This window comes from Neopelma chrysocephalum, unplaced genomic scaffold (genome assembly GCF_003984885.1).
Source record: "Neopelma chrysocephalum unplaced genomic scaffold, ASM398488v2 Primary Assembly neopelma1_97065, whole genome shotgun sequence".
Taxonomy (NCBI): Eukaryota; Metazoa; Chordata; class Aves; order Passeriformes; family Pipridae; genus Neopelma; species Neopelma chrysocephalum.
Genome location: NW_020925707.1, coordinates 1,885,507 through 1,913,416, shown reverse-complemented (window position 1 = coordinate 1,913,416; position 27,910 = coordinate 1,885,507). Strand labels below are relative to the sequence as shown.

Genomic DNA, 27,910 nt, shown 5'->3' with positions numbered 1-27,910 from the left:
ATCCTTCATCTTAAATGTCTTGCTGAGCACATTTTGAAACTTCAAAAAGATTTAAAATGCAAAAAACTATTTTTTTCCTGGGCTTATGTCCCTTGTTAACCCCATAGCCTAATTCATAGGCAAGTCTTGGAAAGCTTACTTTCATGTTTGACATGCATTATCAGAAAACCATTCTTGTAAATGGAATGTGAAAACTTTACATTTTACGTGGTGGAACTCTGTCCTATCTAACCTAGTTCCATTTTTAAAATAATACAGAATATCCTTATATGACTTGCCCTTGGTATTTAGTCTTTTTTTTCTTTTTAATTTGTAGGTTTCCAGTACTCGAGATGGTTTTCACTCCAAGGGGAGTTGCCTTAGCAAGCTGCAGACAGATAGCTAACTGTAACTTGGGAAGTGTTGCGGTAATTAGCCTTCAAATCTGAAAATGTGAATTTTACAGAATGGAAGTAGAGATCAGTAACAGAATATGTTTACTAAGCTTCTAGTGGTCCCATTCCATGCAGAATGCTAGGGAGGGAAGTGGAACAAGTGAAAAAAGCAATTGAGAACTGCTAATGGCAGTAAATCGCAAAGAAGATCAAATTCAAAAATTAGTAGGATAAAAGAAGAAACGAAGGCAAAAACAGCGATAATCTGGGCAGCAGTATTGGTGATAACTGCAAGAAGTCTTTGAAAACTTGTGTCTGTTTACAAATTTAACACTTTAAAAGTGCAGTAAAGCCATTCACGAGCCTTTCGTGTCTGGTGTAAACTCCTGTGGCTGTCCTTCTGGAGTGACAGTCTTGATAACAAATACAGCCTGATTTAGGGGAGCCACCATCATAACTTTAGACAGTTAAGCAGTGGATCAGGGCTGCATTTGCAAAGATACCCAGGCAGAGGACACAGCATCATATTGTTTTATGGAAATAATTATGACTTGCAAAAGATGTGGAAAGTCTGTAGTATTCTCAGCAGTACAAGGGCTGGAGAAGGTTGATCATAAACCTTCGGCTATGCGTGGGTCTGCTTTGTGGTAAAGATTGATAGCTGTCCTTAACTCACTGTGTCTGGCTGTGAAGATGATTTTTTTTCTGAAGTGTATGAGAGGAATGACCACTTTGCAATGCTGCTGCATACCTTGCCAGGGTTGCATGTGTTCATCTGTCTGCTAGATGACTAGAAAACTTTCCCTTGTTGCAGGTGTTGGTCCCGAAGTTCTGTTTTGCTACAAGTGGAAAAATGCATGGCCGCACTATTTGGACTTTCCTTGCCTATTTCAGCAAGCTCTGAAGCTCTAGATCAGTACTAGAACCAAACATGATGGAAATTGAAGACTATCATAAACACTTACCTAGTCTTGTTGCTTGGTGTTCTGATTTTTGTCCAATAATCGTAGTGGATTCTATTCTCCATCTTCTTGTTTACTTGAAAAAACTACTCTAGTATTTTTAAGTAGCTCAAGATAAATATCATAGGCACTGTTCATCTGGAGAGCAAGTGTAGACACACAGAGTTTACAGCAGTACTCTGTGAAGCTGACTCCTAAGCGAAGCATCTTTGTATAGTGTTCTTGAAAAGAGTTCCATTACAACCTTCAATATGAATAAATACATTCCAGTTACATAGTAATCAGAAAGCTTAATCAGCAAGGAAGGGCAGTTATACCTGAACTGCAAGGTAAGTACCAGGTAGAACGGGGACTGCAGCAGTGAAACACTGGTGCTAATTGAATAACAATCTGGTTTCCCATCTCACTGCTCTTCCTGTGTTCTTGCAGACCAATGTATAGAGGACTTGACCAAACCTTCCTTTCTGTAGGTAATAAGACATGTGCTCAGTGCAGTATAACTGAATGGTAGCTGTCTGGGGTGTAGTTCTCCCATTTTTGCAGTAAGCAGAGGGCAGCTGCTTACACCAAAGACTTCTGCAAGTGTTTACGCACTTAAAAGTCAATGCTAATAGAAGATAGAAATTTCAGTGGGTTTAATTCACTTTGTGGATTGAATAGTCTGTGGACCACAAAAGGTAATTAAGTGAAGACCAAAGACTTTGTCAGCAGGTTTCAATTGACTATATAAATTCACACCTTCCATAGGAAGGAAAAAAGATATATTAAAAGCCACGACTTTAGGTTCTTGCTTTCCTGAAGTGTAAGTGAGAGTTAAGAGATTGACCAAGCAGAATTATGCACTGGATTATTTTTGGTAGTAGTTTAATAGATAATAAAAGTGTGTGTATACAGCAAGAGAGAGCATATACATAAAACTATATGTCTGTAAATGGATACTTACTGCACAGGATTTCTCAGATCAACAAAAGAACCTTAATGGTAAAGAAAACTATTGGTAGAACTTACTGTAAACAGCTAGTGACTAAAGCAAAATCCTCACTTCTGTTAGCAGTATTTTTCCCTTTAATTAGCAAATTGCTCTTTTATCAGCAGTGATCTCTTACAGAATTGAGTGTAGTAAAGCATGGTAAGATGTCCCTATCCAAGTTAAAAGCATCTCTTGACTTCTTTTTGGAAGAGTTCAGATAGAACATGTATTAAAACCCAAGTGTGGGTTTTGGTGTGGTGGTTTTTGGTGTGGGCTTGTTTGTTTGTTTGTTTGTTGGGGCTTTTTGTCTAGAAACCTTTCCAGCTAAATAAAAGAAATTATAAACTCATGATCCAGATGTGATCATACACATGGTTTTAAGTTTGGCTTTGGGACTCCTGCTGAGTTTATCCAGATCCTGGTTATAGTCTAACCTGACTGGATGGCAGATACCTATTCCACATATTATAGGTGCAGTTCCACCATTCTGAGAGTTTCACGATTTTAGCTGATGCAAGCTTTTTGCATTCCTCAAAACAGAGTGAAGTTCTGTGAAACAGGCAATCTATACACCAGACCTATTCAGATGTGGCCCCTCAAGTGGCTTCTTTTTTTCCAGTTAAATTCCGTTTAATACTTTTTTCCTGGTGGTCTGCAAGGAGCTTCTGGAAAAGACATTGTAGTGTTGCGTCTCAGTCCAGCTTCATGTTGAGGGTTGCTCTTAAGATGTGTGACTTGTGTCTCTCAAAGATTTGCGATGTGGTTCATAGCATTGTGAAAGTTGGTAGGTAATCAGCAACATTTGGTAGACCGAACATAATACTCTTTGTGCCCTCTGTTTTTTATTGGCAGTAATAAATAACGTAAGTCATCCTTACGCATCTAAGTCAAATAGCGAAGATTTCTTGCAAAAAATAAAATTAAGAAACCCTCCACTTACATGATATTTGCCTAAAGAAACTTGCTTGTGAACTTGCAATTTTAGGAATTTGGTACTTAGTCTATTACTTGTGTGCATTTCATATTCAAATACTTGCCTGTCTTCAGCTTGTTTTAAAAGAAACCAACAACCAAACAAAAACCGGATAGTCCACTGTAGTCTCAGATACTTATCAAAGGCCCTGGAGAAAGTAATCTCTTTTTTAGTATGTTGAACTTTATTTTGAATGACTTGGTACTCTCCTGCTGTTCTCGAAAAAGAACATTATTAAGGTAACTTCACCTAATGAATGCACTTAAAATCTGTGACGATAAACTACCTGCTCTTGGATTCATTATTATCCTAGACCTTACACGGGAGTCTAAATGCTCAGCCAGTTCTTTTGCAATGTGACTTGTTTAGCTTTCCATTTTAGGATTTGTATTCCTAGTGCCTAGTTCCTCATTGTGTGATCCTGTCAGAGGCACCTTGTTTTAAGGGATAAGCTAGTGAAGCTAAACTTAAGATTGTTGAAAAGAACTAATGGCTCTGTGTCAGGATACTTGCTTTAAGCCTGTCATCTCCCAAAAACATTCCCCTTTTTCATTTTAAGGGGGGTAGTTTGGAAAAAATGATAATATTTCATGTTTGTTTTAACCTGTTACCTCTTCTGATACCTTCATTAAGCTATGGTGCTTTCTTTCAAAAGAGTGTGCAAATAAATACTGCATTCAGGCATGCATTTGTTGTGAATATGTAGGGAATAGCCAGAACCAGTGTTTATAAAAAGAACAGAAAAATTCCTTCAGTGTGTCAAACTTCCATATCAAATCAGATTTGACATGTGCTGTGTACAAATGCAACTATCAAGGGCTAGAGGTAAGAGGTTTCTTAATATGTCCTGAAGGGTGCTCTTTCTGGAATTTACACCTCAGTTTGTCAACATGCATGAAACTATAATTTTTCATGTAGAAATTCCATCCTGAGAACTGCTACTCATTTTCAGTGTATACTGTTGCCTGCTGCTGAAAGTTATTAGTGACAGCTGACTTTGTAATCATTGCCATGGTTTGTTTGCAGGGTAGAGGAAAAGTCTCACTCCAGCAGTACTGAGATCATCACTGGTGCTTTATCCGTCATGTTTGTTTCTATTTTCCTTAGCCTTGTGATGGTCCACTGTTTTGTACTGTCTTTGTTTATTTTGGCTTTTTTTGTTTTGGCTTTTTGGGTGTTCATTTTTTCCTTTTCTGTTGAACAAAGTGAATGCAATGTAAGGTTTCTTACTCAGGAGCACCTTTAAACATATAATGCCATTTTCATATTACCTTTTTTTTTACATAAGTAATATATTTAATTTGCTTGGAGCTGGAGGAGGGAAGACGGCTTATGTGACGCACAGAAGGACGACTCAGAAAAGCAGTAATTTCCTTTTGAGTAATGGAGTTAAATGTCTGAGAGTATAAATGGTCTTTAATGGTTAATCTTGGTAAACATTTTTTTACTGTATCTATTATATTAACACCACCTCTGTTTTGTAGCCCTGTTGTTTTCATCTACACTTCCTATTCTAATTTTTATGGTGTTTATAATTTCCATTAATCTTGGAAGAAGGTAAGGAAAAAAAAGCAAGTTGGGCCACCAAGTAAAGTTGGTTAGAAGACATCAGCAGTACAAGACCAGAGCAAAAAGACATGATGTGACACAGTAAAACAGGGTGAATTTCACAAACACAGGTTTATGGCAAACATTCTCAGTTAACTGAGAAAGAAGTCTTGTATGCTGGCTATTTGGCTGATTATATAAGTGTGGCTTTTCTCCAGAAGAGTTGAATGAAGAAAAGCAGGTTCCAGCTCTGGACTCTCCTGCAGAGAGGACCTTCTTGGCTAAGTTAGGAAAGGGTGGGGGAGAGAAACGTCCTCATTTATGCTAACTGGCTGAAAATAGTGGAGGTTTTCTTTTACTTTCCGGTTTTAATCAGGCTTTTTTTTGGAAGAAAGAGCACAGACAAAAAAAGGCTAGTTAGGTTGTACTCAAACCATCTCTCTTACTCTACCCTAAATGTCTACGGCAGCATGGTAAGATATCCACTTCTGTGTTTTGCTGAACTGTTTCCAATAGGAGCATCTTAAGCAAGGACCCTGGCCTATACAGGAAGAGGAATTGTCAAGAAATAACACACTGTGCATCTCCTTTTCTGCAAGGGGGACTCTGAAGAGAGGGAACCAGAAGTGCTGTTCCTGAGACAATATTTAAGTAACAGCATTAAACAGCAGGAGTCAGCTAATTGTGACAATACTCCATCATTGAGGAAATATGTAATGTTCCTTGTATCCTACTCCTAGAGATATGATACCAGAATCTTAGTAATTAGTAATACCAGTTCAGGTGATTAATTTTCTGGAGGTCAGTGATGTTGCTTTGCACGAATGGGCATTACTTGTTGCAAGGAAAGTTAGTCAGATTATGGACCCTAGTTAGACTACATCAGCTGACACTTAAAGCTCTTTGGCTAGAAAATAAATTGCTTATAGACTATGTTTCAAAAAACGCAGGTGTAAAATTAAACAATCCCATAGGCACAAGTGGACAAGAAGGCAACTAAGGGTGTTAGAACGACCTCACAGCTCTTATCGCCCTGAATTTATGTTTTAACATCTTTTTTGCAGAGCTTAGGTTCTGTTTCTTTAATGCAAGTAAACTTTCTTGCTATCAGACAGAGGGGTTTTGTCTTCAATGCGGCAATGATTTTAAAAATCAAATTTTATTACAGTGTGAAATGCTTTCACTTATCATTTGGTTTGCAATGGTAACTTCCCTTGCTACTTACAGAAAATACACGTTTTCTTAATTTGCATCTCCTTTCCTTTTCAAGGAAGATAAACCATTTCTGGAATTCTGCTGATAAAAGTTGTTAAAATAAGAGATTACTTGTCTTCAAGCTCTGAAAAAGCTTTTAGACCTCTCTCAAGGCTATTATGATTATTTTTGCTGGCTGCTAGGGTGTCTGCTTCAGCAGATAAGAAAATTTTAGCCGAGTTACTATAAATGTGATGAAACTTCTGGATCGTGTTTGTCTTTTCCTACCAACTTCAAAAACTCAAACAATTGCATTTGAAAAACTCTGTTCTAAATTTGCAGCGATGCTGATAGACAATGCAGTGAGTTCTGCATGCTGTTGCTCATTTTCTCGGTGACATCCACAATGCCATGCTTCATGGAAAAAGGGAGAAGGTATTACACCACGTAGTAGTTTAAAGACTTGGAAAAGGACTTGCAGTGTGTCACAATTCAATGTGGATGCATGTACTAAAACTAAAAAATACCAAAGACCCCTTTTTCATTCGAAGTCTGTTTAGGTTTTTTTTCTAACTCTCTATTGATTTCTAGTGGCTTATACGTCAGTTTCAAGACAGCAGTCTCAAGAGATACTGTCTGTTCACTTCTGCTTGTTTTTTCCCCTCTTCATAGGAACTTTTGAAAGTTTATGAAAACGGAGACTGTTTTAAAATGGTTTATCTGTTCTTATTGGTGGTACTGACACCATAGGGGAAATTGAAGAGGGCAGCAATAAAAAATGAACACATTGGTGAGGACTGAGTGTGTTTTCAAAGTGTGGTAGCTTATATTGTTTCCAGTGGTGTTTGAATTGTGCGAAAATTTCTGTAACTCAGAGCAAGGGTAGAAGTAGTTAAGGAGAAATTCTACAGTTCTGCATATTTTGTTTCTGCATTCCCCCTTTACTGTGAAGAGATGACAGATGTAAATGCTCTTGAATTCTGTGTGTGTAAATGTGTGTACCTTTTCTTAAATAATTCCATCTTTACTCTTAGGCTTAGCATCTAGCATACTAGGATTTAATTTGAATTACTGCTCATGTGGAAGAGGGTTGTAGTTAATTCTGCAAAAGGGATTACAGATCTATGTTCATTTTTAATAGCCAAGGCTTGCTTAGTATGTCTGGGTTAAGAAGAAATCAAAGCTCCTCTTCCCTGGTTTTTTATAACATAGTGCAGTGATTTCCGAAGTTCTTGTTTGTGCACTCCTATCAATATTTAGGCACACATCTTTAATGTATGAATAGTTCATTTATAAATTATATACACGCAGTAATACCCGTACTAGTACCCACATTATAAAACATACACAAGAAATAGAAGATTTAGAAGTATGAGATAAAGATTAAATAATATTTGAAAATGTTGGGGGTTTATTGGTAAAAAACCCAACCTTTTAGCACTCACTGAAAACATTATGAAGAATATTCTTGTTAATTAAAATCTTGATTTAACATTTTGTGGTACAGTGGTTTGAAGATATGGTTCTCCTTTAAGTTATTTTGGTAAGATAAAAAGAGAATCTTGTTTTAATGACTGGCACAGTTGAAGAAGATAGCTAGCAAAGATAAATGGCTTCAGGGGGAAGAAGTACATTGTTGAGCGTGCTTATTAAATCACAGTACTTTTTTTTTAAATCATATCAACTAATTATGTAAAGGTTTTTCTTAAATTTTGTCTAATAAATTTCCATCTACCTTGTCAATCAGTTCTTGCATATTTAAAGCTTTGCAATCCCTCCAGATTAGTGTTTTTAACAAACGGGTTCAAAACCCACTGAAACTTTTTGGAAGATTTGCAAACAGATTAGAAATTTCTGTCTCCCAGCTTTTGAAGTGTACAAATACAATAGCATTTATAGGTGACATGCATTGATTTTGGTAATAAGATGACATAATGATGGAAATATTTCCAAACATCTGTTTTCAAAATGCTGTCTCTGTAGCATGAGTTTCTTTTGAAAACCAGTTGCTTTTTCATTGTTGAAATGTCATCTTCACCTGGAAGGGGTACACAAAGTTTGTTTATTTTTTTCAAAAATGTCTGCTATGTAGCATGCTACTGGTAACAAATGGATTCCACAGAAACAGTCACTGTATTTGAAAGACTTGTCTTCTTTTTGAAACTAACAAACAACACTCCCAGACGCCACCAAAAACTAATATTCGTGGTCAACAATGCTTCTAAGCAGTTGAACCTCTCGTGGTATAAAACTTTTTTATGGTCACTGTCTATCTCATTACAAAGTATTGTAAGTACTTTACTGTTTAGTGGTCTTGTTTTCATAAAAGTAAGAACATCAGTGACATCCTGTTCTCTTCTTGCTCCAGATTCTTTGCTGCAGTAAATTGCAATGAATGAATTTCATTTGTACTGCAATATCTATCACCCCTACTAGATTCTAGTTTTTATTCCAGCAACCATATTGTTGCTGGTTACATTTTCACAAGTTTTCCATAAAACTTTTTTTTTAATTGAAGAAATAGTTTACTGTTCGTATAGCTTCTCTAATACGTTTCCTTCAGTGGCTCATGAAAAGTAGTTTTTTGTGTATTTCATTATTAAAAGAGAAAGTAGTAAATACCAGAAGTTGGGACGTGATAGAAGCATCTGAACTTTCATCCAGCTATAGAGCAAACTTCCTACAGTGGATGATTTTTTTCTAATACTTGTTTCTTCAGATTTTCACCACTTCTCTCTCTGTCTTTCAACACATTTTGCTGACAAAGAAATGCACTTCAGTTTGTCACTGTAGTTTTCCATGCATTATTTTAGCCATTTTTACAATAGCAAAAAGTAAATTCTCTGATGGCATGGGGCATTTTTTTCCCTTTATCTTAGGTAAAATAACTTAAAAATTCAGGCTGCTACACATTTATCATTAAACTAAGTGAAATTTTGTAAATTGCAGGATTGAATATCACATGACTTAAAACCTCGCTGGGAAAAATTAAGGTTTGTCTTTGTGTTCTGGATGGTTAGTTTTCAAATGTCTTGCTGATTGTGATGTCTTCATGCTACCATTGGCCAGTGTCTCAAGGCACAGTATGCATTTAGGGCGAGAGTAATTCTTAGCAATGGTGGATGTGAATACCTATTTCAGATAGTCTAGTCTTGATAATTGAAACTTTTTTTAACCAACTTCTTGTCAGATGCCATTAGATTGTCATTGTTTTTTACCTTATAGTGTGACTGATGAAGAGCTTGTACAGGAGGAAGGGGAGAAGTGTCAGCTCTGCCATTTTCTTGTTCACTTGCACTCACAGTATTAGTGTTACCTTCCACTGTTTCTTTACAGGGCTCTTTTTAAACCAGTTCTCCATTTTGTAAAGGTTCATTTCATTAAAGCTAAGTAATACTATCCGTAAATACACCTAATCAGGCAGAGGCAGTCTGAAGTCCATCTCACTGCACAGAATAGGAATGGAATGATTGCACTGCTGTCACTGCTCTGAGTTGTGGAGCACAAACTTCCCTTGGGACTCCACACCTGACACAGGGCCCTCAGACTTCTGGACTGAGTGAGCTTACCAGTGACAAACCATGCATTAAATGTTTGTAAAGGTGAATTTGTGGTTGATTTTTTTGGGTTTTGTTTTTTTTTATTTTCTGGGTTGTTACTTTGTTGTGGCTTTGGTTTTGGGTAGGTTTTTTTGACTTCATTCGTTTGTTTTAGATAAAAATAAATCTAAATAGAAGTTCCAGTATGTTCTTCACATATCCTGTTGGTTGTCTTGCACACCTGCTGGTTGTGTGCACCCCTCTTTGAAGACTGCCTTCATGTTCAGTGGTTTGTCTTGTCAGAGAGGTGCAGTGAGGCTGGAAGAGCGGGAAGCTGTTTCTCTTTCAATGAACACCCAAGGGCAAATAGTGTATCTAAAAGATTGGTTCCTTAGAGGATGGTAAAGCCTTTAGGTAAATCCTGGCCTTCCTCACATCAGTTAGCAGAAGTATGGATTGTCTTTCTCACTAGGGAGGCTGGCTTTCAGAGGTAGATTCTCAGTTAAGTCCTGAGGCAGGGTCACTGGACCTTGCTCTTGTGATAATGGGAAGCAATGACTTGTTAAGTTTTGTGTAGATCAGACTGCAGGTGAAAAAAAAATAAAAAGTACAGACAAAGTCCTACTGATGTTATGTCTGCAGAGGCGAAGTGCTAGTAATGATTGGCGTCTGTATGTTGAACTGATATGATATAGTAAACTGCTAGTATCTATGCTGAATGGAAGTTGAAATGGCAGTGTTGCTACAGTGGGGGTTCAGTAGGACTTTATTTTCAGTGCCTCGTTTCTTCATTATGGACACAGCTTAAGAGACGTGGCTGGAAAATGCCACAGATACATTTTACTTTTCCATTTGTTATAAGGGGAAAGGTAGCTCTTTATTCTCCTCTTTGTGCAGCTCATCTTCCTTTGTCTCAAACAAGTCTTTGCATATTCTGGTGGATTTCTTGATTTTTAGAAAAAGCTAGATAGGTCTGTGTTTTTACTTTATTGCTTCTGCTTTCTTACAGGTATTTTGTAAAAAACAAATAAGGTGCTCCTTTATGTCAGAAGCTGATCACTGGTGTGCTCTGATGTTAGTCTAAAACTGCTTTACGTGAGATAGAAGCAGAAAAAACCCAGTTGGTAATCAAGTCTGTTCTTTCTTTCCGCCTTGTAGATACAGAGCTTTAGAGATAATTAAGTAACTCTTAGGCTGAAAAATTCTAATCAGTTTCTGTTTGAAAAGATAGCTACTCCTGTTAGACAATAGAAGGTTTCGAGTTTTTTTGTTGTGTTGATACAAAAAGGTTTTCTTTAAACTGCTGTGTTACACAAAATATTATCATTAGAAGTGCTAGACAATTTTTTTTTTTTAAGTAGAAAAAGGAAGAGGACAGTCTGCACCCAGAAGTATATAATAATTTAATCTTGGCATAAACATGTTCTCTTTTTGATCTTTGCAGTGACTTAAGTGATAAGAAGAAAAATACTAATTTTCTCTCTCATAATGAAAATACTTTATACACTGAAAACTGAGCACTTGAACTCTGTAGCTCTTAGTGTAGGGTGTGTTTTTTGCCTTAGGCTCTGCATCACTGTTACTGTTTGTTCAAAGCCTTTAAATTTCTCGAGAGGAGAGTCTTTTGATATGTGGACTGGTGCATTACACATATCAAAATTTGGGGATTTATAAGTGTTACATGTCATACAGTGCTGTCTTAACAGTCTCCAATTTGCCTTTATTGCATATGTTCATGCAGACTTTACTTATTTATTACTCCACTTCCTACTTCCTTTGCAAACAGGAGCTTTACGTTTCTGAGTTACAGTGCTGTCTTTGTAGAGTTGTAGAGTGCCTCCAAGTCAGTGTTCTGCTGAAGCCCAGGTTGCAACATTGTATGAAAGGACAAGATAAAATAAACATTCCATTTCTAATCCTCAGAGCTTGTTAGTTACTTGTCCTGTGGCCAGTGATCCACGAAGTTCTTCACAATTCAGTAGAAATGAAGCTGTATTTGTTGATCTTACTTGATTTTTTTGTATGCGCTGTAGTTCTCTGAAGATGTCAGGGAGTATGTGGTGCACGTGGGGAAGTGTACAGGCAGAACCTAGTAGTTTCACACATCCGCGTTACTTTGGATGATTATAGTTAAAGGAGGGACCCCTGGTGGCCTAGTGGTTAGCGTGCAGGACTTTCACTGCTGCGACCACGGGTTCGATTCCCAGTCCCTCCCGGGCAGATGGAACCCGTTAGCCCTGTGAGGCCATCCATCTATGAGAAGGATACTCTAAACAAAACCTACGTCCTGAGGACCTCACTGCCATTGTCCAAGCTTGCTTGGCCCCGGCAGATGAACCTTAGGATTAAAGGGTGGGCTCAGTTCAGCGCAGGCTGTGTCTCACCTAAAAAATCCATTGCGCAGGCTGGAAAGGTAAAAGACCTTTCCCCAAATCTTCGTTCGCGAAGATGGGCCATTATTATTATAGTTAAAGGAGGCTCTGACCAGCATAGACTAGCCTTGTGTGTTGGAACTCCGAACTCCTGTAGTGCTTTTTAAGAGTTAATTTCAAACTCTTTTTTTATGCATGTGTGTATACTGCTGTAGCATCCTAAGTTTTGATAAATATTTCAGCAAGTCCTTTCTGTTTCCCTAGTTTTAAAATTACCTGCTGCTACTTGGTTTGTCTTTTCACCTTTCCTTGTGCTAATCTGATGCTGACTAAGGCCTTTGAATTCCATACTACTGATTTTTTTGATTCTGTGTACCAATTAGCTGTTAGTCTCTGGTAGACATCCTGCATTGTCCTTCATATATGGTATCATTAGGGAAGCTCTAAACCAGCTGTGGTGAATGTTGCTATTTGTTCTTTGTTCTTGTTTCTTTTAATTTCAGTCCTTTCTCTCCCCATCCCTTTTACTTCTACCTGCAGATTTGTTTTGTAGTCTTGCATTTATTAGTAATGTGGTTGAATTAAGATTTTTACTCTCATCAGATGTTACTGTGATGCAATTGAGTTGTATGAGTCTGCTCTTGTCCAAATCAGGCCGATCTATTGTGAGCAATTCCAAGGATTATGGAATTGCTCTTACTTTGCTGGCCCTTCTCATAAGCCTAATGGGAATTCATTACTAGAATCCCAGCTTTGTTGAGAGCTAGCTGGCAAAATAAGGAGTCTCTGTGTTTTCTCTGAATATTATATGATCCACATCTGTTGGTATTATTTGACAGAGACAGATGATAGCTGATCTATTCGTAAATAATAAGATTTAGTACTAGCTAGGTTTTTTGCGTCCAACTCTACAGCAAATAGCATTATCCACTAGACTTTTATTTTCCTTATCTCAGTCCATTTGGTTTTGAAATTACCACTCGATTCTTCCTGTGAAGAACAGCAAACAAAACTTCTCATCAGCTGTCTGTCCCTGGAGATGTTCAAGAGCGGTCTGGATCTGGGTGTTCTGGTTTAGTGGTTTAGAGGTTGCAGTCACAGTGCTGGGTGGACAGTTGGACTGGATGATCTTGAAGGTCTCTTATAACCTTGATAATTCTCTGATTCTGTCTAATCAGTGTAATTTTTGCTTACTTATCTAAATAGACTGGAAATTTTATTTTTTCTTCCTTGTTCTCTCTCCACCATTGTCTCCTGTTCACATGTTTCTCATAATGTTAGCAAGTTGACCAAGGTGGCTTATTCCAGTGTTAGTTTCCCCATGCTACCTTAGAAAACACGTACCTTGTTTTGGTTGCCTCAGGCTCTTTGTGTAATTGAACCTATAGTTAGCACTGTATTGATGTGTGTGAATTATTTTACTGCTGTATGGAAAGCTGACTTAATTACCATCCATATGGCGTAGTGTTTTGCACGTTATTATTGTCCTCTTTGAGCAAACCTTGTCCTGCGTGGAGGTATTTGATTCCTTTCCCCTCCTGCAAGGGGTGACTTTTATCACCATAACTTCGGCTGGTATTTACTCGTGTCTCTTCATTCTGAGCTTTTTTCTATTTCTCTTCATTTATAGTTAGTGCTGCCTTCTGTAGCCCTGCTGACATTTATGGCACTTTGTTTTGCTGAGAAATGCAGTTATTTTATAATGGTGTGATTTACCCAGTATTTAAGGTAAGGCAACATTTGTGTACAAAAACACTATTACAATGAAGATCTCTTTGGATGATCATCATCAAGTGCCATTAATTTCTGGCACAGTTTAACCTCCAGTCATGTTCTGTAGTGGATGACCTGCTTTATTGGCAGGTGAGGTCAGTGTTACAGCACTATGCCTGAAGTGAGCCTTTGATGAAGGAAACTGGAAATTTGGGAGCAGCCTTGTTGCTTCCCAGTTTTCCTCTCAGCAGGTGCAAGGAAGCCCAGCAGCAGTGTGTTTCCCCACATCTCCCCCTCCAGGGCAAGAAAGTTTCACCATGGTGTGTCTGTTTGCCTTTCTTTCTTTTGGCATTACCAGTTGCAGATGGCTGATGGAGGTGCAGCCTGCAGGGGTCTGTTTATGAATAGCTTCATTTCTTCTGCACTGACACAATTTTGTTGGTGCCAGCAAAAGCAGAAAGAAAGTGGTTCTGCTTTGTTCTGTAGCTTTAAAATGTTGTCAGTTAAGTGTGCTCTAGGGTAGATGATCAGTCTGCCCTCTCCCCTGCCCCATGTCCAGCTGACTGTACTGTCAGTCAGATGAATTGTGCTGGCAGAGATTGGCTGGGCTTTGGTGCCACTTTTTAATGTGTTTGATTCTGCTTCATGTTTACTCTGGTTTTTAAGTGTTTGCAGTAATGTGTACATGACTTAAAGTTGTTTTGCTATGTGGTGTTTCTTTTCTCACGATATCTTTGAAATTGATTAGTAGTATTAGTAGTATTAATTTACTGAGGAATCTTACTGAAGTTTTAACTCAGCTACTCTGTGAAGTTGTTCTAGAAACAAACGTAAGGTTTTTGAATGGTCATAAAATAAATATTGGGCATTCTAAGTATGTTAAATCTGGTGTAAAACGAATATACAGATGAAATAATCTGGCAGTTCAAGTGTATGCCAAGGAAAGTGCCTTGGCACAAGTCATACCACACATGACAAATTCAGATTTGTCTGCATGGGAAAATTGTCTTTTTATTTTAACAGAAAAACATGGTCTGTGTAGCCTTTTGTTGTTTTTTTTTTAAGGAGTACTGCTAATCTATAAAGATTGAAAACAATCTTTAGTTGCACAGGTCTTTATGAAGTAGATTTAACTGTTAAAATGGGGTTTGATGAAGCTAAGCAAGGATTTTGGAGGGGGTGAAGGTGGACAGTTTGTGTGGGTAAAAAACATTTCTATCACGTTTTATTTCCCTTGCTTGACTCTGCCATATTAATTTGAATGTTTTTGTGTTATCTTTCCTTTTTCTGGCTTCACAGAGAGTATCTGATTACACTTTGAATTTTTATTTCCTGTATATTTTTAACTTCATTCATCTGAATTTATTTAATCGTCTGCGTCCATTTCTGTGCTACCTATATGTCTGGTCTAACTTAACAATTGACTTATAGGTGAAGCTAAGGCAACTTTTTTTTTTCCTTTTAATCCTGTTACCTTGGCAGTTGTGTAATATCCTACTAACTTGCTGTTGCAGCCGATCAGATGATGATTCCGGGTCAGCTTCAGGTTCTGGATCTGGTTCAAGCTCTGGAAGCAGCAGTGATGGAAGCAGCAGCCAGTCAGGCAGCAGTGACTCTGACTCTGGTTCAGAGTCAGGCTCTCAGTCAGAATCGGAGTCTGACACATCTAGAGAGAAGAAACAAATTCAGTCTAAACCACCAAAAGTTGATGGATCTGAGGTAAAGAAGACATATAAATGAACCCTTTGGAGGAAAGGAGGGGGAAATATTAAAAAAGTCTTTTGTGCAGTTAGTTTCAAGAGCAGTGTTTATTTAAAAAATAAAAGAACATAATGAAGTGTTCCTAATTAGATTTTAACTTGATTGGATTAGTGAATGCATTTCCTTATCTGCCTTAAACATTGGGCAAGTTTCTCATGTGTAAGTACTTGAAGTTGTGCTTTTAAAATTCTCACATTTTTAAGTATTTTGAGTTAAAAGCCTACCTAAATTTCATCAGAGTGAAGCATACCCTAATTTATTGGAATTTACAGAAGACAAAGACACATGCAATGTTATTTCTGAGATTCTGTTTTTACATTGTTTCTCTGGCATTTGGTTTCCTTGTATCAATAATTTAGATTTTTTTCTCTAATGCTTGGTTTCCTTGCATCAGTAATATGATGGTATAAAAATTTCTTTGGCTGTCTTTATTAATAAGTTAGCTAAAGGCAGGAAAAAGTGGTGTTTAGAAATCCCTTTAATCCAGTGGGCCAGAATTACCTGTACTCTCCTATGTTGTATGGACTTTACTGGAGTGTTAGACCATATTTATGAAAGGTAGTAGTTTATTAGTTACCACAAGAATTGAAGACTGTTAAGAATTCTGTGTTATTTTTTTTCATGCACTTTGGTATTACTGTATGAAACAAAAACTTAGCAATTAAGTGGTCTGAAAGAATTCATCTGTGTCAGTTTAAAACTTAACTTTAAAACTTTAAAATGTTTTACCTTAACAATACCTACACAGCTATTGTTAAATCATTCTAGTAATTGTCCTGGCAATTAGCATATAACATTCTGTTTTGCAGAAATCTTCCTACTTTAAAAAGCTAACTGATATTATTAGTTAATACAGTATTGTCATGGTTTTAGCAAGGCCCAAAATCCAATTCTTATTCCTAGCCCCCCACCCACATCTCAACCCCATGTGAGATGGGTTTTCCAGACAAAAACACGAGACTCAATATGGGGGAAGGAATATATATTACAAAGACTATACACATAAATAAATACTATAATACACTGCATACAATCTTAACTCTATATCTATCTCTACCATGACAGTAATATTTACAATGGGCCAAATCTCTTCTCCCTCCAAATAAAAGTCCAGGAGAGAAGAAGAAGAAAAGACCCCTTCCAGTCTGTCAGCAGCAGGCTCTCTCTCTCTCTCTAGGCAGTAGGCTTTCTGTGTCTTCTCTTCTAGGCAGCAGTAGTAGTTGCTGGCTCTCTGCCAGCACACACGAGGGAGGTCTTCCAAGCCTCTCTCGGCCCCCGTCTTCAAACAGGGGGTCTTTCCATGGGCTGCGTAACCCCAGACACGGCCGCTACACCATGGTCATATCACGAAGCACCGGGGTCTTCGTGACGGTCTGGTATCTTCAGGGGAAAATCAAGCCCCTGTGCAGAGCTCCCATGCTCTGCCTCAAAGATGGCTGCCAGCTTCTCTGAAGCTGGAGCAGGAGGGGGCCAAGGTCACCCCCCACACACACACATTCCTTCGGCCGTCCTGGCTTATCTCTCAGGAGGCCATGAGCTTCCTAGCTCCTCTCAGCAGTGCATACTGCACTTTAGGACTCCTCTCAGTCCACCACCCCCTCCTCTTTCTCAGAGGGGTCTCTAGCGAGTTTGGGGGTTTTGGTTTGTCCAGTTCTTACCCTCCGAAACTCTCTTCCTGCTGCTGGCTCGGGTCTCTTGTCCTGCTTTTCTGCTGTTGGCTCTTCTCTTTTCCTTCTCTTTAGACAGCTCTCTGTCTGCCCTGGTTGCATACTGGCTTATGTTGTTCCTTTGGTCTTTATCAGTTGGCTCTTTGCCACTGTTCTTCGGACGCTGCTGTCCCTGCTGCTCCGTCACCCACTCGCAGTGGAGAAAACTCCTTCGGCATCTCAGACACAGGCACTTAGTTCAGTTCTGAGTCCCTGCAGCCCCCCAACGGGGGCTGGGGGGGCAGAGGCCCCCAAGGGGCCGGAGCCCCTTCTCCTCGTGGCCTCTACAACATGGCCACCTCTTCTTCCAAGAAGTACCACTGCTTCTTTTTCGGTCTCCAGAGATATGTTTATATTTTGCAGGAGCACTGATTGGTCAAGCCCCAAGGGTCACCACCCCCTGGTGGTTACCACTTTCTTAGTTTCAGGGGGAAAACCTGGTTCAAATATCTTGTAATGAATTTTTTTAATTGATAAAGATCAGTCTTAAAAGGATGCTACTTAGAAAAAGTAAATATGTGGTAAACTGGAGACTCAGTATGTTTAACTGACTTGTCATCTCTAATCCTCTTTAGTTTTGGAAGTCTAGTCCGAGTATACTTGCTGTGCAAAGATCAGCAGTGCTCAAGAAACAACAGCAACAACAAAAGGCAGCCTCGTCAGACAGTGCTTCAGAAGAGGTGATTAACATAATTTAGATTTTTAAAATGCAAATATGTCTGTCTTATTGTCTTATATGTTAGAATAAAATTAGTAGGACCAATTGGTATTCTCTGAGTGTGCATACAAGTCTGGGTTTAGTCTGTAACAGTAATATTCAAATAACTGACAATTTTATAAGGAAAATAAAAATATCTCTAGTTACTTGTTTTCAAGTGAGTTGTCCCAAAATTATAGCAGCCTCGATTCCATGCTATTTTTACATAGATATTCTGTGTTGTCTTAAGCCACAGTATTGCCTTACATTGAATGTTTAGCTCCTTGAGTTTTGTAAAGACAGATAAAAATGCTAAAGTATTTTTTCAGTTTGTTTCTGTATAAAGTGGCTGCTGCGGTTTTCAAATATTCCATATAGAGTAGAAAACTATGTTTCTATAAATTTTCTAATAGTTACCACAAAAGAATTCTTGTATTTTAAGTGAGGCCTGTATTTCAGGTATTTCAAAATCTAAATCATAGGCTAAAGAAATGTTGACTTCATGCTGTATGAACATCTTTTAAGAACACTAGTCTGAACTATGAAATGGAAGTTATTTGTAAAGCAGTCTTTTTATCCTTCATTACAAAGGCTATGCCAGATATCACAGTCATTTTGTTGGATTTCTAGTTCTGTGTGATTTAGCAGCTCCTCATTTAAACTTAAAATTTAATCACCTGTCATTAAAACATTAATTTATACCGGTTAAGCACTCTCTTCCTGAAAGATATTTTTCAGGATAAAAGTTAATCTAAATCTAAACTTAAGCTGATGAGATTGGCTTTAGCAAAATCTAAGTTTTAAAGGATTCTTGTTTTTTCTTTGAGTGTAAAGAAAGAAGAAGCACGCTATTCTGAGAGTTTTCTTAAACTGCTATTTTAATGTGAAACAATATGGAAGGTGAGAAGGCTCCTTCTCGGGATAGGAGATTTTATTAGAATTTTGATAGAATCATCGTCTTGATTAACATGAGGCTGCTTAAAGCATGACCATGTGTGTAGTCACAATGTTAATTTTTTAAGAAGGGGTTTTTTTCTGATGTTCTCCAGAGCTGTGGTGGCACAGTGTGTTCATAGATGGATAAATACAAAAACAATAGCAGTCTTTATCTCATTCTGTATTAACAGTACACTGCAGGGGATGAAGAGGGTAAAACATGAATCATATGCCTCCAGTATGGAAGTAGAAGCTGATTTATCTTCTAAATGTTAGAAGTACATAATAATTTTTGTGATAATGAATTGGGTTTGGGGTTTGTTTCCTTCACCTGCAGGACTCTTCAAGTAGCGAAGATTCAGCAGATGACTCATCCAGTGAAAACAAGAAGAAAAAACATAAAGAGTAAGATATTTTCATAAGTAATAGCACAAATTTTTTATCATAGAGGCATATGCTAATAATTTGTGCTTCATTTCCTCGTCCTTGAAGTGCTTATGTTCCGTTTTTAATTCATCTTGATCTTTCATATCCAGTTTTGCAGTTTTTAAAATAGACTCTCAAATGAACATCATATTAGTTTCTTATAGAAAGAGTCTACACTATTGAAAACATTAATCAGTGCTTTTATTTTTAAAATACTTTGTTACAGTTTGGTTTTGAACTGAAGGTCCTCCCTAAAAATTTATGTAGAAATGGGTTGTCTCACAGCAAATTCAAGTTATAATCCCTCAGTTAGTGCCAGATTCTTTTTGTTTGGATTTGTGCGGGGTTGTTTGCATTTTGGGTTTTTTTCCCTCTCTGGTATATTTAAAAGTTTTTATAGTTTTGATAGTAAATAACTTTATTAACTAGCAAAGAGCTTTTACTGAAAGTAGGCTCCTTCTAAGTGATAGGTTATACGTTGTAATTGTGACAGTTATGGAGAGTCAGTGACCTGTGTTTTTTATGAGCAGTGTGTAAAAATTGAACCATTCTATCGTTCTTCATCCCCCAGTTCATAAATCACTTCAGGGTTTAGGGCTGCCAGTATAATTTCTTCAGGAAATGTTAGTTGAGTGGAAAAAAAAAAGGAGACATAAAAAAAAGCACTCTGCAAAATGGTACTTCCTTAACAATGAGCTGTTATTTACCCTCTTTTGTTAGTTATGAATTTGATTGCATCTAATAGCATATTCCATTCAGGAATGATATTAAAGTTTAGGAAACTGTAAGCAAATCACTTCATGTATCCATTGCTCGATTGTTTATCCTGTGGCTCATATGAGAATGTCTGTAGTTGTTGTCTGACAGGCAGATCAGAGATTTCTCGATATATAAATCAGTACATGTTCAAGCCTTAGAGGATGGTGCTTTCTATCTATTATATTTTCAAAGAAATACAGGTTGTGGATTCATGTTATTATTTTTTAATTTACTACTTGTAGAAAAAGTATTTTTTAAGGACAGCACCAAGGAATTCTAGCCACTCCAGACAGAAAGACAACTTCATTGGGGGCCCAGTGTAAATGCCTGTCTGCTAACATCAGCAGTATGGGGAATAAATGGGAGGAATGAGGGATGTGTGCACACCTGCAGGGCTCTGTCTTACTGGCATTATGACTCCTATGACTGGAGTGTTGGAAGGATATAGGCTCTTCAGGAAGGTCAGGCTGGGAAGATGAGGAGGCGCTGTTGCCCTCCATGTCAATTATCAGATGGAGTACATAGAGCTCCCCCTGGAGGTGGATGACTAAGAGCTTATGGATCAGGATCAAAGGGAGGGCAGGGACAGGTGACATTATAGTGAGGGTCTGCCCATTATAGTGGGCTGCCTAACCAGGAAGACCAAACCAATGAGGCCATCGACAGACAAAGAGGAGCAGCCTCACATTCTCCAAGTGATAGAGAAGCCAACAAGGAGAGGTGCTATACTGGACCTTACTCTCACGAGCAAGGAGGGGCTGGTGGGGAATGTGAAGCTCAAGAGTAGCCTGGGCTGCAGTGACCATGAAAGGGTGGAGCTTGAGATACTCAGGGCAGCGGAGAGGATGCACAACAAGCTCACTGGACTTCAGGAGTGCAGATTTCTCTCTTCAAGGATCTCCTTGGCAGAATGTCAGGGGACAGAGCCCTATAGGGAAAAGGAACCCAGGAGAGCTGAATGATATTTAAGGATTGCCTCCTCCAAGCTCAAGAGTAATGCATCCCTCTAATGAGGAAATCAGAGAAGAACACCAGGAGGCTTGCATGGGTGAACAAGAAGCTCCTGGACAAACTTTAACAGGTAGCTTACCAAGGGTGGAAGCAGGGAAAGGTAGCCTGGAATGATAAATTGTCTGAACAACCAGGGGATCTGATTAGGAAAGCTAAAGCATCAGCAGAAGTAAATTTTGCCAGAGATATCCAGGGTAACAAAAAAAGCTTCTTTAGGTACATCAGGGATAAAAGAAAGACTAGGGAAAATGTGAGCCCTCTCAGGAAGGATATGTGATAAAAAATTAGATGGAGGTTGCATTCAAAGAGTTGTGGTCAACAGCTCAATGTCACAGTGGAGGACATGGAAGAGTGTCATTCCTCAGGAGTTGGTATTGGGAATGATGCCGTTTAACGTTGTCAGTGTCATGGACAGTGGGATTGAGGGCATCCTCAGGAAATCTGCCCATGGCATCGAGCTGTGTGGTGCAGTTGACACCAAGCTGGAGGGACGTCATCCAGAGGGAGCTGGACAGGCTTGAGAGATGGGCCTGTGTGAACCTTATGAAGTTCAAAAAGGCCAAGTGCAAGGTCCTGCACCTGGCTTGGGGCAATCTCAGGCTGGGTAGAGAATGCATTGAGAGTGGCCCTGGGGAGAAAGACTTGGGGATGTTTGGTGGATGAAAAGCCCCATAGGAGTCATCAGTGTGCACTGGCAGCCCAGAAAGGAAATCCTGTCCTGGGCTGCAGCACAAGCAGAGTGGGCAGCAGGTCAGGAGAGGTCATTCTGTCCCTCTGCTTTGCTCTTGTGAAACCCCACCTGGATTATTGTATCCAGCTGTGGAGCCCCCAACAGAAGAAGGATGTGGACCTGCTGGAGCACATCCAGAAGATGACCAGAGGGCTGGAGCACCTCACCGATAAAGACAGGCTGAGAGAGTTGGAGCTATTCAGCCAGTAGAAAAGAAGATTTCTGGAGATACCCTATAGCACCTTCCAGTACCTAAAGAAGGGCTATAAGAGAGCTGAAGAGAGTCTTCTCACAAGGGCATATAGTGATAGGATAAGGAGAAATGGCCTTAAGCTGAAGAAGGGTAGGTTTGGATTAGATATTAGGAAGAAATTCTTTACTGTGAGGGTGGCAAGGCGCTGAAATAGGTTGCCCAGAGAAGCTGTGCATGCCACATCCCTGCAGGTATTCAAAGCCAGGTTGGATAGGGCTCTGATCAACCTGGTCTAGTGGAAGTGTCCATGTCCAGGGCAAGTGGGTTGGAGCTAGATTATCTTTAAGGTCCCTTCCAACCCAAACCATTCTGTTTATTAAGACATTCTGTACCATTGTTTATGTGTCATCTGTATAGTAGATGTATTTGGGATGACTGAAACAATGAGAATGTAATTTCCTCCAGGAGACAATGTCCTGAAAGACAAGAAAGGGAGGAGGGATCAAAACGCCGATTTCTGGGCTTCCTAATTCGAAATTTAAGGAAGATGTTTCTTAGTATTATTCCCGCTTTGATGAACAGTACTACTGCTGTAGCACCCTGATCAAGTAGACCTAAACCTGATATTAGTATAAAGATTTATCAGTGTCTCAGCAGTGTATGCCAGACTCTTTGTTTGTTTTTTCTTGTACATTAAGCTATTAAGATTAAATTCACCTGTATAATGTCAGAGTTTGAGTCAAGATACTGTCATCACTGGCTACATCTTTCCTGTCGCAAAGTAGATCTCAGTTAAGCAGAAATAAGGAGACCCTGCTGGTCAGGCACAAGTGTGTTACTCATGGTACCTTGCCTGCCTATGAAACGCTGATGTGGGAGCTTAGTGGGAACTTTTGGGAGCCAGTGCCACTCAAAGGTTACTGCAGTTCAGATTTTTCTGAGTGTTTCTCAAAACTGCCTGTATTATTCTTTGGTTCTTCTTCACATGGGCCGCATAGGCATTAGACAGTATGGGTCTCTCCAGAATATAATATGACAGGACCTTATAATTTGAACACGTATTAGTTCTGATTACTGTGTATCTTTCCAGTTAGACTTGTTAAGTGCTTTGTTTTCTTAATGTCATGTTAACTCATTTGTCATGCTAAATTTACACTGTTATTTTAGATTTTAAATCTACTTGATAACAGAAAACTTAGTCCAACTCCCATTGGTCATTTTTTTACTTATCTAGTATTTATTCATGACAATTTTCTGTCTCTTCAACTGAAATAACTGTTACAAGATTTTTATTTCTGGGAAGAATGTTGAAATTACAGCAGATCCCTCGTGGATGAATAACTGTTCTAAAAAACCCAATAATATAAATTACTGGTTTGTCTTTCAATATGTACAGTGAAGACTGGCAAATGTCAGGATCCGGGTCGGTATCAGGAACTGGTTCTGAATCTGAATCGGCAGAAGATAATGAGAAAAGCAGTTGTGAAGAGAGTGAATCTGACTATGAGCCAAAAAACAAGGTCAGAAGCCGGAAACCTCCAACCAGGTAAGAAGTCAGGCATTTGGATACTCTGGTACTATTTCTAATAAGCAGTTGAGTATTTACACAATATATGTGACTGAAAACATTAATGCTTATTTTTTTAAAAAGTACCCTTTTTTTTAAAGGATAATAATATAATAACATGTTAATGCTTTCTAGTGAATACCTTTTTCTGTCTGCTTTAAGTGAAAGTGGAGTAACTGAGCATGCATGAAATATGGGTATTCAGAAAGCAATGTAGCAGATTTATTGTTGTCACTTTTGACACACTGTTGTGTCATATCTTACTGTCTTTAAGAATTAAGCCAAAAAGTGGCAAAAAGAGCGCAGGACCGAAAAAGAGACAACTTGATTCGTCAGAGGATGAGGAGGAGGAAGATGATGATGACGACGATTACGATAAGAGGGGATCTCGTCGCCAAGCAACAGTCAACATCAGTTACAAAGAAGCTGAAGAAACCAAGACGGATTCTGATGATTTGCTAGAAGTTTGTGGAGAAGATGTCCCACAACCTGAAGAAGATGAATTTGAAACGATAGAAAAGTTTATGGATAGTCGAGTTGGCCGAAAAGGAGGTATTTTTTTTCAGTGTTCTTAAGATCCTGGTGTGCGTTGTGGCAACTTCAGCAAATCTTCTCAGCTATAGGTCACCCGTGAGGTTTATAAACAGCAATAATTTTAAAGTTACCAAAAAGTCACATTGTTTAGCCTTTCATATTCATAAAGATGTTCCTTTTTAAAGTCCCTTCTAAGTATTGCAGAGAGAAATATAGAAAAATTGCATACCTAAGTAGAAAATAAAAATTGAAGATAGTTCTGTATTACATAAATGCACACTGTATTGTTTTGCCACTGTTTGTACACTTCAGTGATACTTGATCAGTATAAATTATATACAGTGGACTGGAGAATGTGGACTAAATGGGAGAGCTGACTGATAGTCTGAACACTGAAAAAAATTTCAGTTATTGCTGTACAAATGCAGAACAATGTGTGGAATGGCTACAAAATGCATCTAAAATTTCAATGGTGCACTTGTATGTGAATAATGGTAGGCATGTAATATTTCCAGTAATAATGGGATGCAGTGTCTAGCAGTTCTGCTTTGTATTAGAGTCTGCGGGTTAAAATCGTGGAATCATGGAGTGGTTTGGGTTGGAAGGGACCTTAAAGATCATCAGTTCCAACCCCTCTGCCATCAGCAGGGACATATTCCACTAGACCAGGTTGCTCAGAGCCCCATCCAACCTGGCCTTAATACTTCCAGGGATAGAGAATCAACAGCTTGTCTGGGAAACCAGTTACAGTGCCTCACCCCCTTCACAGTAAAGAATTTCTTCCTAATACCTAACCTACACCTACCCTCCTTCTGTTTAAAGCCATTACCCGTTGTCCTACCACTTACCCCTTGTCCTACCACTGCGTGCCCATGTAGAAAGCCTCTCTCTAGCTTTCTTGTAGGCCTCCTTTAGGAATGGGAAGGTGCTATAGGTCTCCCTGGAGCCTTCTTTTCTCCTGACATAACAGCCCCAACTCTCTCAGCCTGTCTTCATAGGTGAGGTGCTCCAGCTCTCTGGTCATCTTAGTGGCCTCCTCTTGATGCTCCAGCAGGCCTACATCCTTCTTCTGTTGGGGGCTCCACAGCTGGATACAATAATCCAGGTGGGGTTTCACAAGAGCAAAGCAGAGGGACAGAATGACCTCTCCTGACCTGCTGCCCACTCTGCTTGTGCTGCAGCCCAGGACAGGATTTCCTTTCTGGGCTGCCAGTGCACACTGATGACTCCTATGGGGCTTTTCATCCACCAAACATCCCCAAGTCTTTCTCCCCAGGGCCACTCTCAATGCATTCTCTACCCAGCCTGAGATTGCCCCAAGCCAGGTGCAGGACCTTGCACTTGGCCTTTTTGAACTTCATAAGGTTCACACAGGCCCATCTCTCAAGCCTGTCCAGCTCCCTCTGGATGACGTCCCTCCAGCTTGGTGTCAACTGCACCACACAGCTCGATGCCATGGGCAGATTTCCTGAGGATGCCCTCAATCCCACTGTCCATGACACTGACAACGTTAAACGGCATCATTCCCAGTACCAACTCCTGAGAAATGACACTCTTCCATGTCTTCAGCTGACACTGAGCTGTTGACTACAACTCTTTGAATGCAACATCTGCCTACTTCTTTATCTGCCAGATGGTCCAGTTGTCAAATCCATATCTCTCCAGTTCATAGACAAGGATGTCCTGCAGGACAGTGTCAAATGCTTTGCACAAGTCCAGCTATAGGATGTCTGTTGCCCTTCCCTCCTCCACCACTGCTGTAACCCCAGTTGTAGAAGGCCACCAGACTTCTTGGGGTGATTTGCCTTTAGTGAAGCCATGTTGGCTGTCACTAGTCACCTCCTTATTTCCCATGTGCCTTAACAGTTTCTAGGATGATCTGCACTATGATCTTGCCAGGCACTGAGGTGAGGCTGCCCAGCCTTCAGTTCCCTGGGTCTTCCTTCTTTCCCTGTGTTAAAATTGAAGTTTATGTTTCCCCTTTCCAGTCAGTGGGAACTTCACTGAAACGCCATGACTTCTCAAATATGATGGGTGGTGGCTTAGCCCCTTCCTCCACCAGTTCCCTGAGGACTCGACGAAGTATCTTATCAGATCCCATGGACTTGTGCACCTTCAGTTTCTTTAACTGGTTTCAGGCCTGATCTTTTCATACAGTGGGTGGTTCTTCATTCTCCCAGTTCCTGCCTTTGCCTCATTTGATGCGGCAGCAGCACTTGCTTGTGAAGACTGAGGCAAAACAGTTGTTGAATTACCTCTGCCTTCTCCATGTCCTAGGAAACTGGTTCTCCCTGAGCATCCATACTAGGATTCTAATTATAAAAACAAACACACAAAAAAACTCCCATGTAAACCCTGAGCCCCTTGCACTTCAGGGCTACCTTTCTGTGTTAGTTATATCCACTGTCTAAAGTTTTTGACCACTCTCAGAACTTGTAATCTTCCTCTCAAATTCCTTCTCCAATGCTGTCCCAAATTCCAGCATATCATCTTCCAGTGCTTAGTGTTACTGCTGTGGTCAAAGCCTTAAGAACTAAGCTTCTCACATTCTTCCTGCCCAGATAATGTTGCTGCTTGTGATGGTTTTTGGTGTTGCCTCTCTCTGTGACTATCTGGCCCCAGCAGCTGGGGCTCATTTCCTTATCAGGCCCTTTTCACAAAAAGGAGCCTGTTTACTGCTGCTGCAATACAGTCTATACTTAATTTACATTTTTCCCCAGTAAGATAACAGAGACAGAAAAAGTATGAAACATGTTTAGAAAGAAACAGATTTCTAGTGTCTCTGGTAGTAGGTTCACCATGTCTCAAGGTTGACCAAGCATAACGTCTTTTATATGCTCAGAGATGGGAGTAATATAACAGAAAATGACAGTGTTAGTGGAGCATTCTCTGGTGACTTCTTTAGAAACTAGGAATGCAAATAAAATTCTCATGAGGAAAGATAAGATATTGCAGGATAGGTGTAGAAATTTTGGTTGCTTTTTTGATTCTCTTTTGATTACTTGTGCGTGTGTTGACACACATGCATTATAATTGTTCAAATAATCAGGAGTATTGTAGAATACTAGTGAAGTATGCGTTCGTCTAAAAGTATCATCAGTTACTTTCTCTGCTGCATTTCTAACTGGTTAACTTACGGCAATGGATACTTACTCAAGGCTTATGATGTGGTGTCTTTCTCAGCCACAGGTGCTGCAACCACCATCTATGCAGTTGAAGCAGATGGTGACCCAAATGTTGGGTTTGAAAAGTCAAAGGAGCCAGGAGAAATACAGTATCTTATTAAATGGAAAGGTTGGTCACACATCCATAACACCTGGGAAACTGAGGAAACACTGAAGCAACAAAATGTTAAAGGAATGAAGAAACTGGACAATTATAAGAAAAAGGATCAAGAAACAAAACGATGGTGAATATTTTTATGTAGACTTCCATGATACTTATTTTGAAACAATATAGATGCTCTGTTGTGTTTCTGAGACTTATTGCCTGGTTTTGAGGACATAATTTTGAGTGTCTGTGCAACAGGAAGACAAAAACTTTAAAAATTGAAGCCTCTTTAATATGTTCCTGTAAGATAATTTTCTGAACCTGATTTGTGTTGGTGTGTGTTTTAAATGGATTTTTAATAAGAAAGGTAATGTTTAAAAATAAATAATAAATTGTACTTTTTACTGATATTTCCATTATACTTTGATCAGAGTTCTCCAGAAATTGCTGCAGGGCTCAGTGTTTTCTTGGTGCATTAACCATTTTCGATTACTTTGAAGAATTCTTGGCTCAAACCTGAGGTTCAAGCCTGAGAACAAAAACCTGAAGAAGTCCATGCATTTTAAAGTCACCTTTTTCATGTTCAGTTTTATTACTATATTTGATATATTCAGTGAATGCTGGTGGGATTTTTGGCAGCTAATCATAAGATGGATTCTTACAGAGTGAGCCACC

At 39.1% G+C, this 27,910-nt stretch overlaps 1 protein-coding gene across 2 annotated transcripts in view; it reads left to right on the top strand.

The window, feature by feature from the left end:
• Positions 1-27,910, top strand: part of CHD1 (chromodomain helicase DNA binding protein 1) — a 61,285-nt gene that overhangs the window by 3,765 nt on the left and 29,610 nt on the right. For both annotated transcript variants that reach the window (XM_027671239.1, XM_027671238.1), the window contains exons 3-8: positions 15,160-15,364; positions 17,688-17,792; positions 19,083-19,150; positions 23,261-23,410; positions 23,706-23,983; positions 27,149-27,374. In XM_027671239.1, the coding sequence (XP_027527040.1) occupies positions 15,160-15,364; positions 17,688-17,792; positions 19,083-19,150; positions 23,261-23,410; positions 23,706-23,983; positions 27,149-27,374 (1,032 nt within the window). The remainder of the gene's footprint in view (positions 1-15,159; positions 15,365-17,687; positions 17,793-19,082; positions 19,151-23,260; positions 23,411-23,705; positions 23,984-27,148; positions 27,375-27,910) is intronic.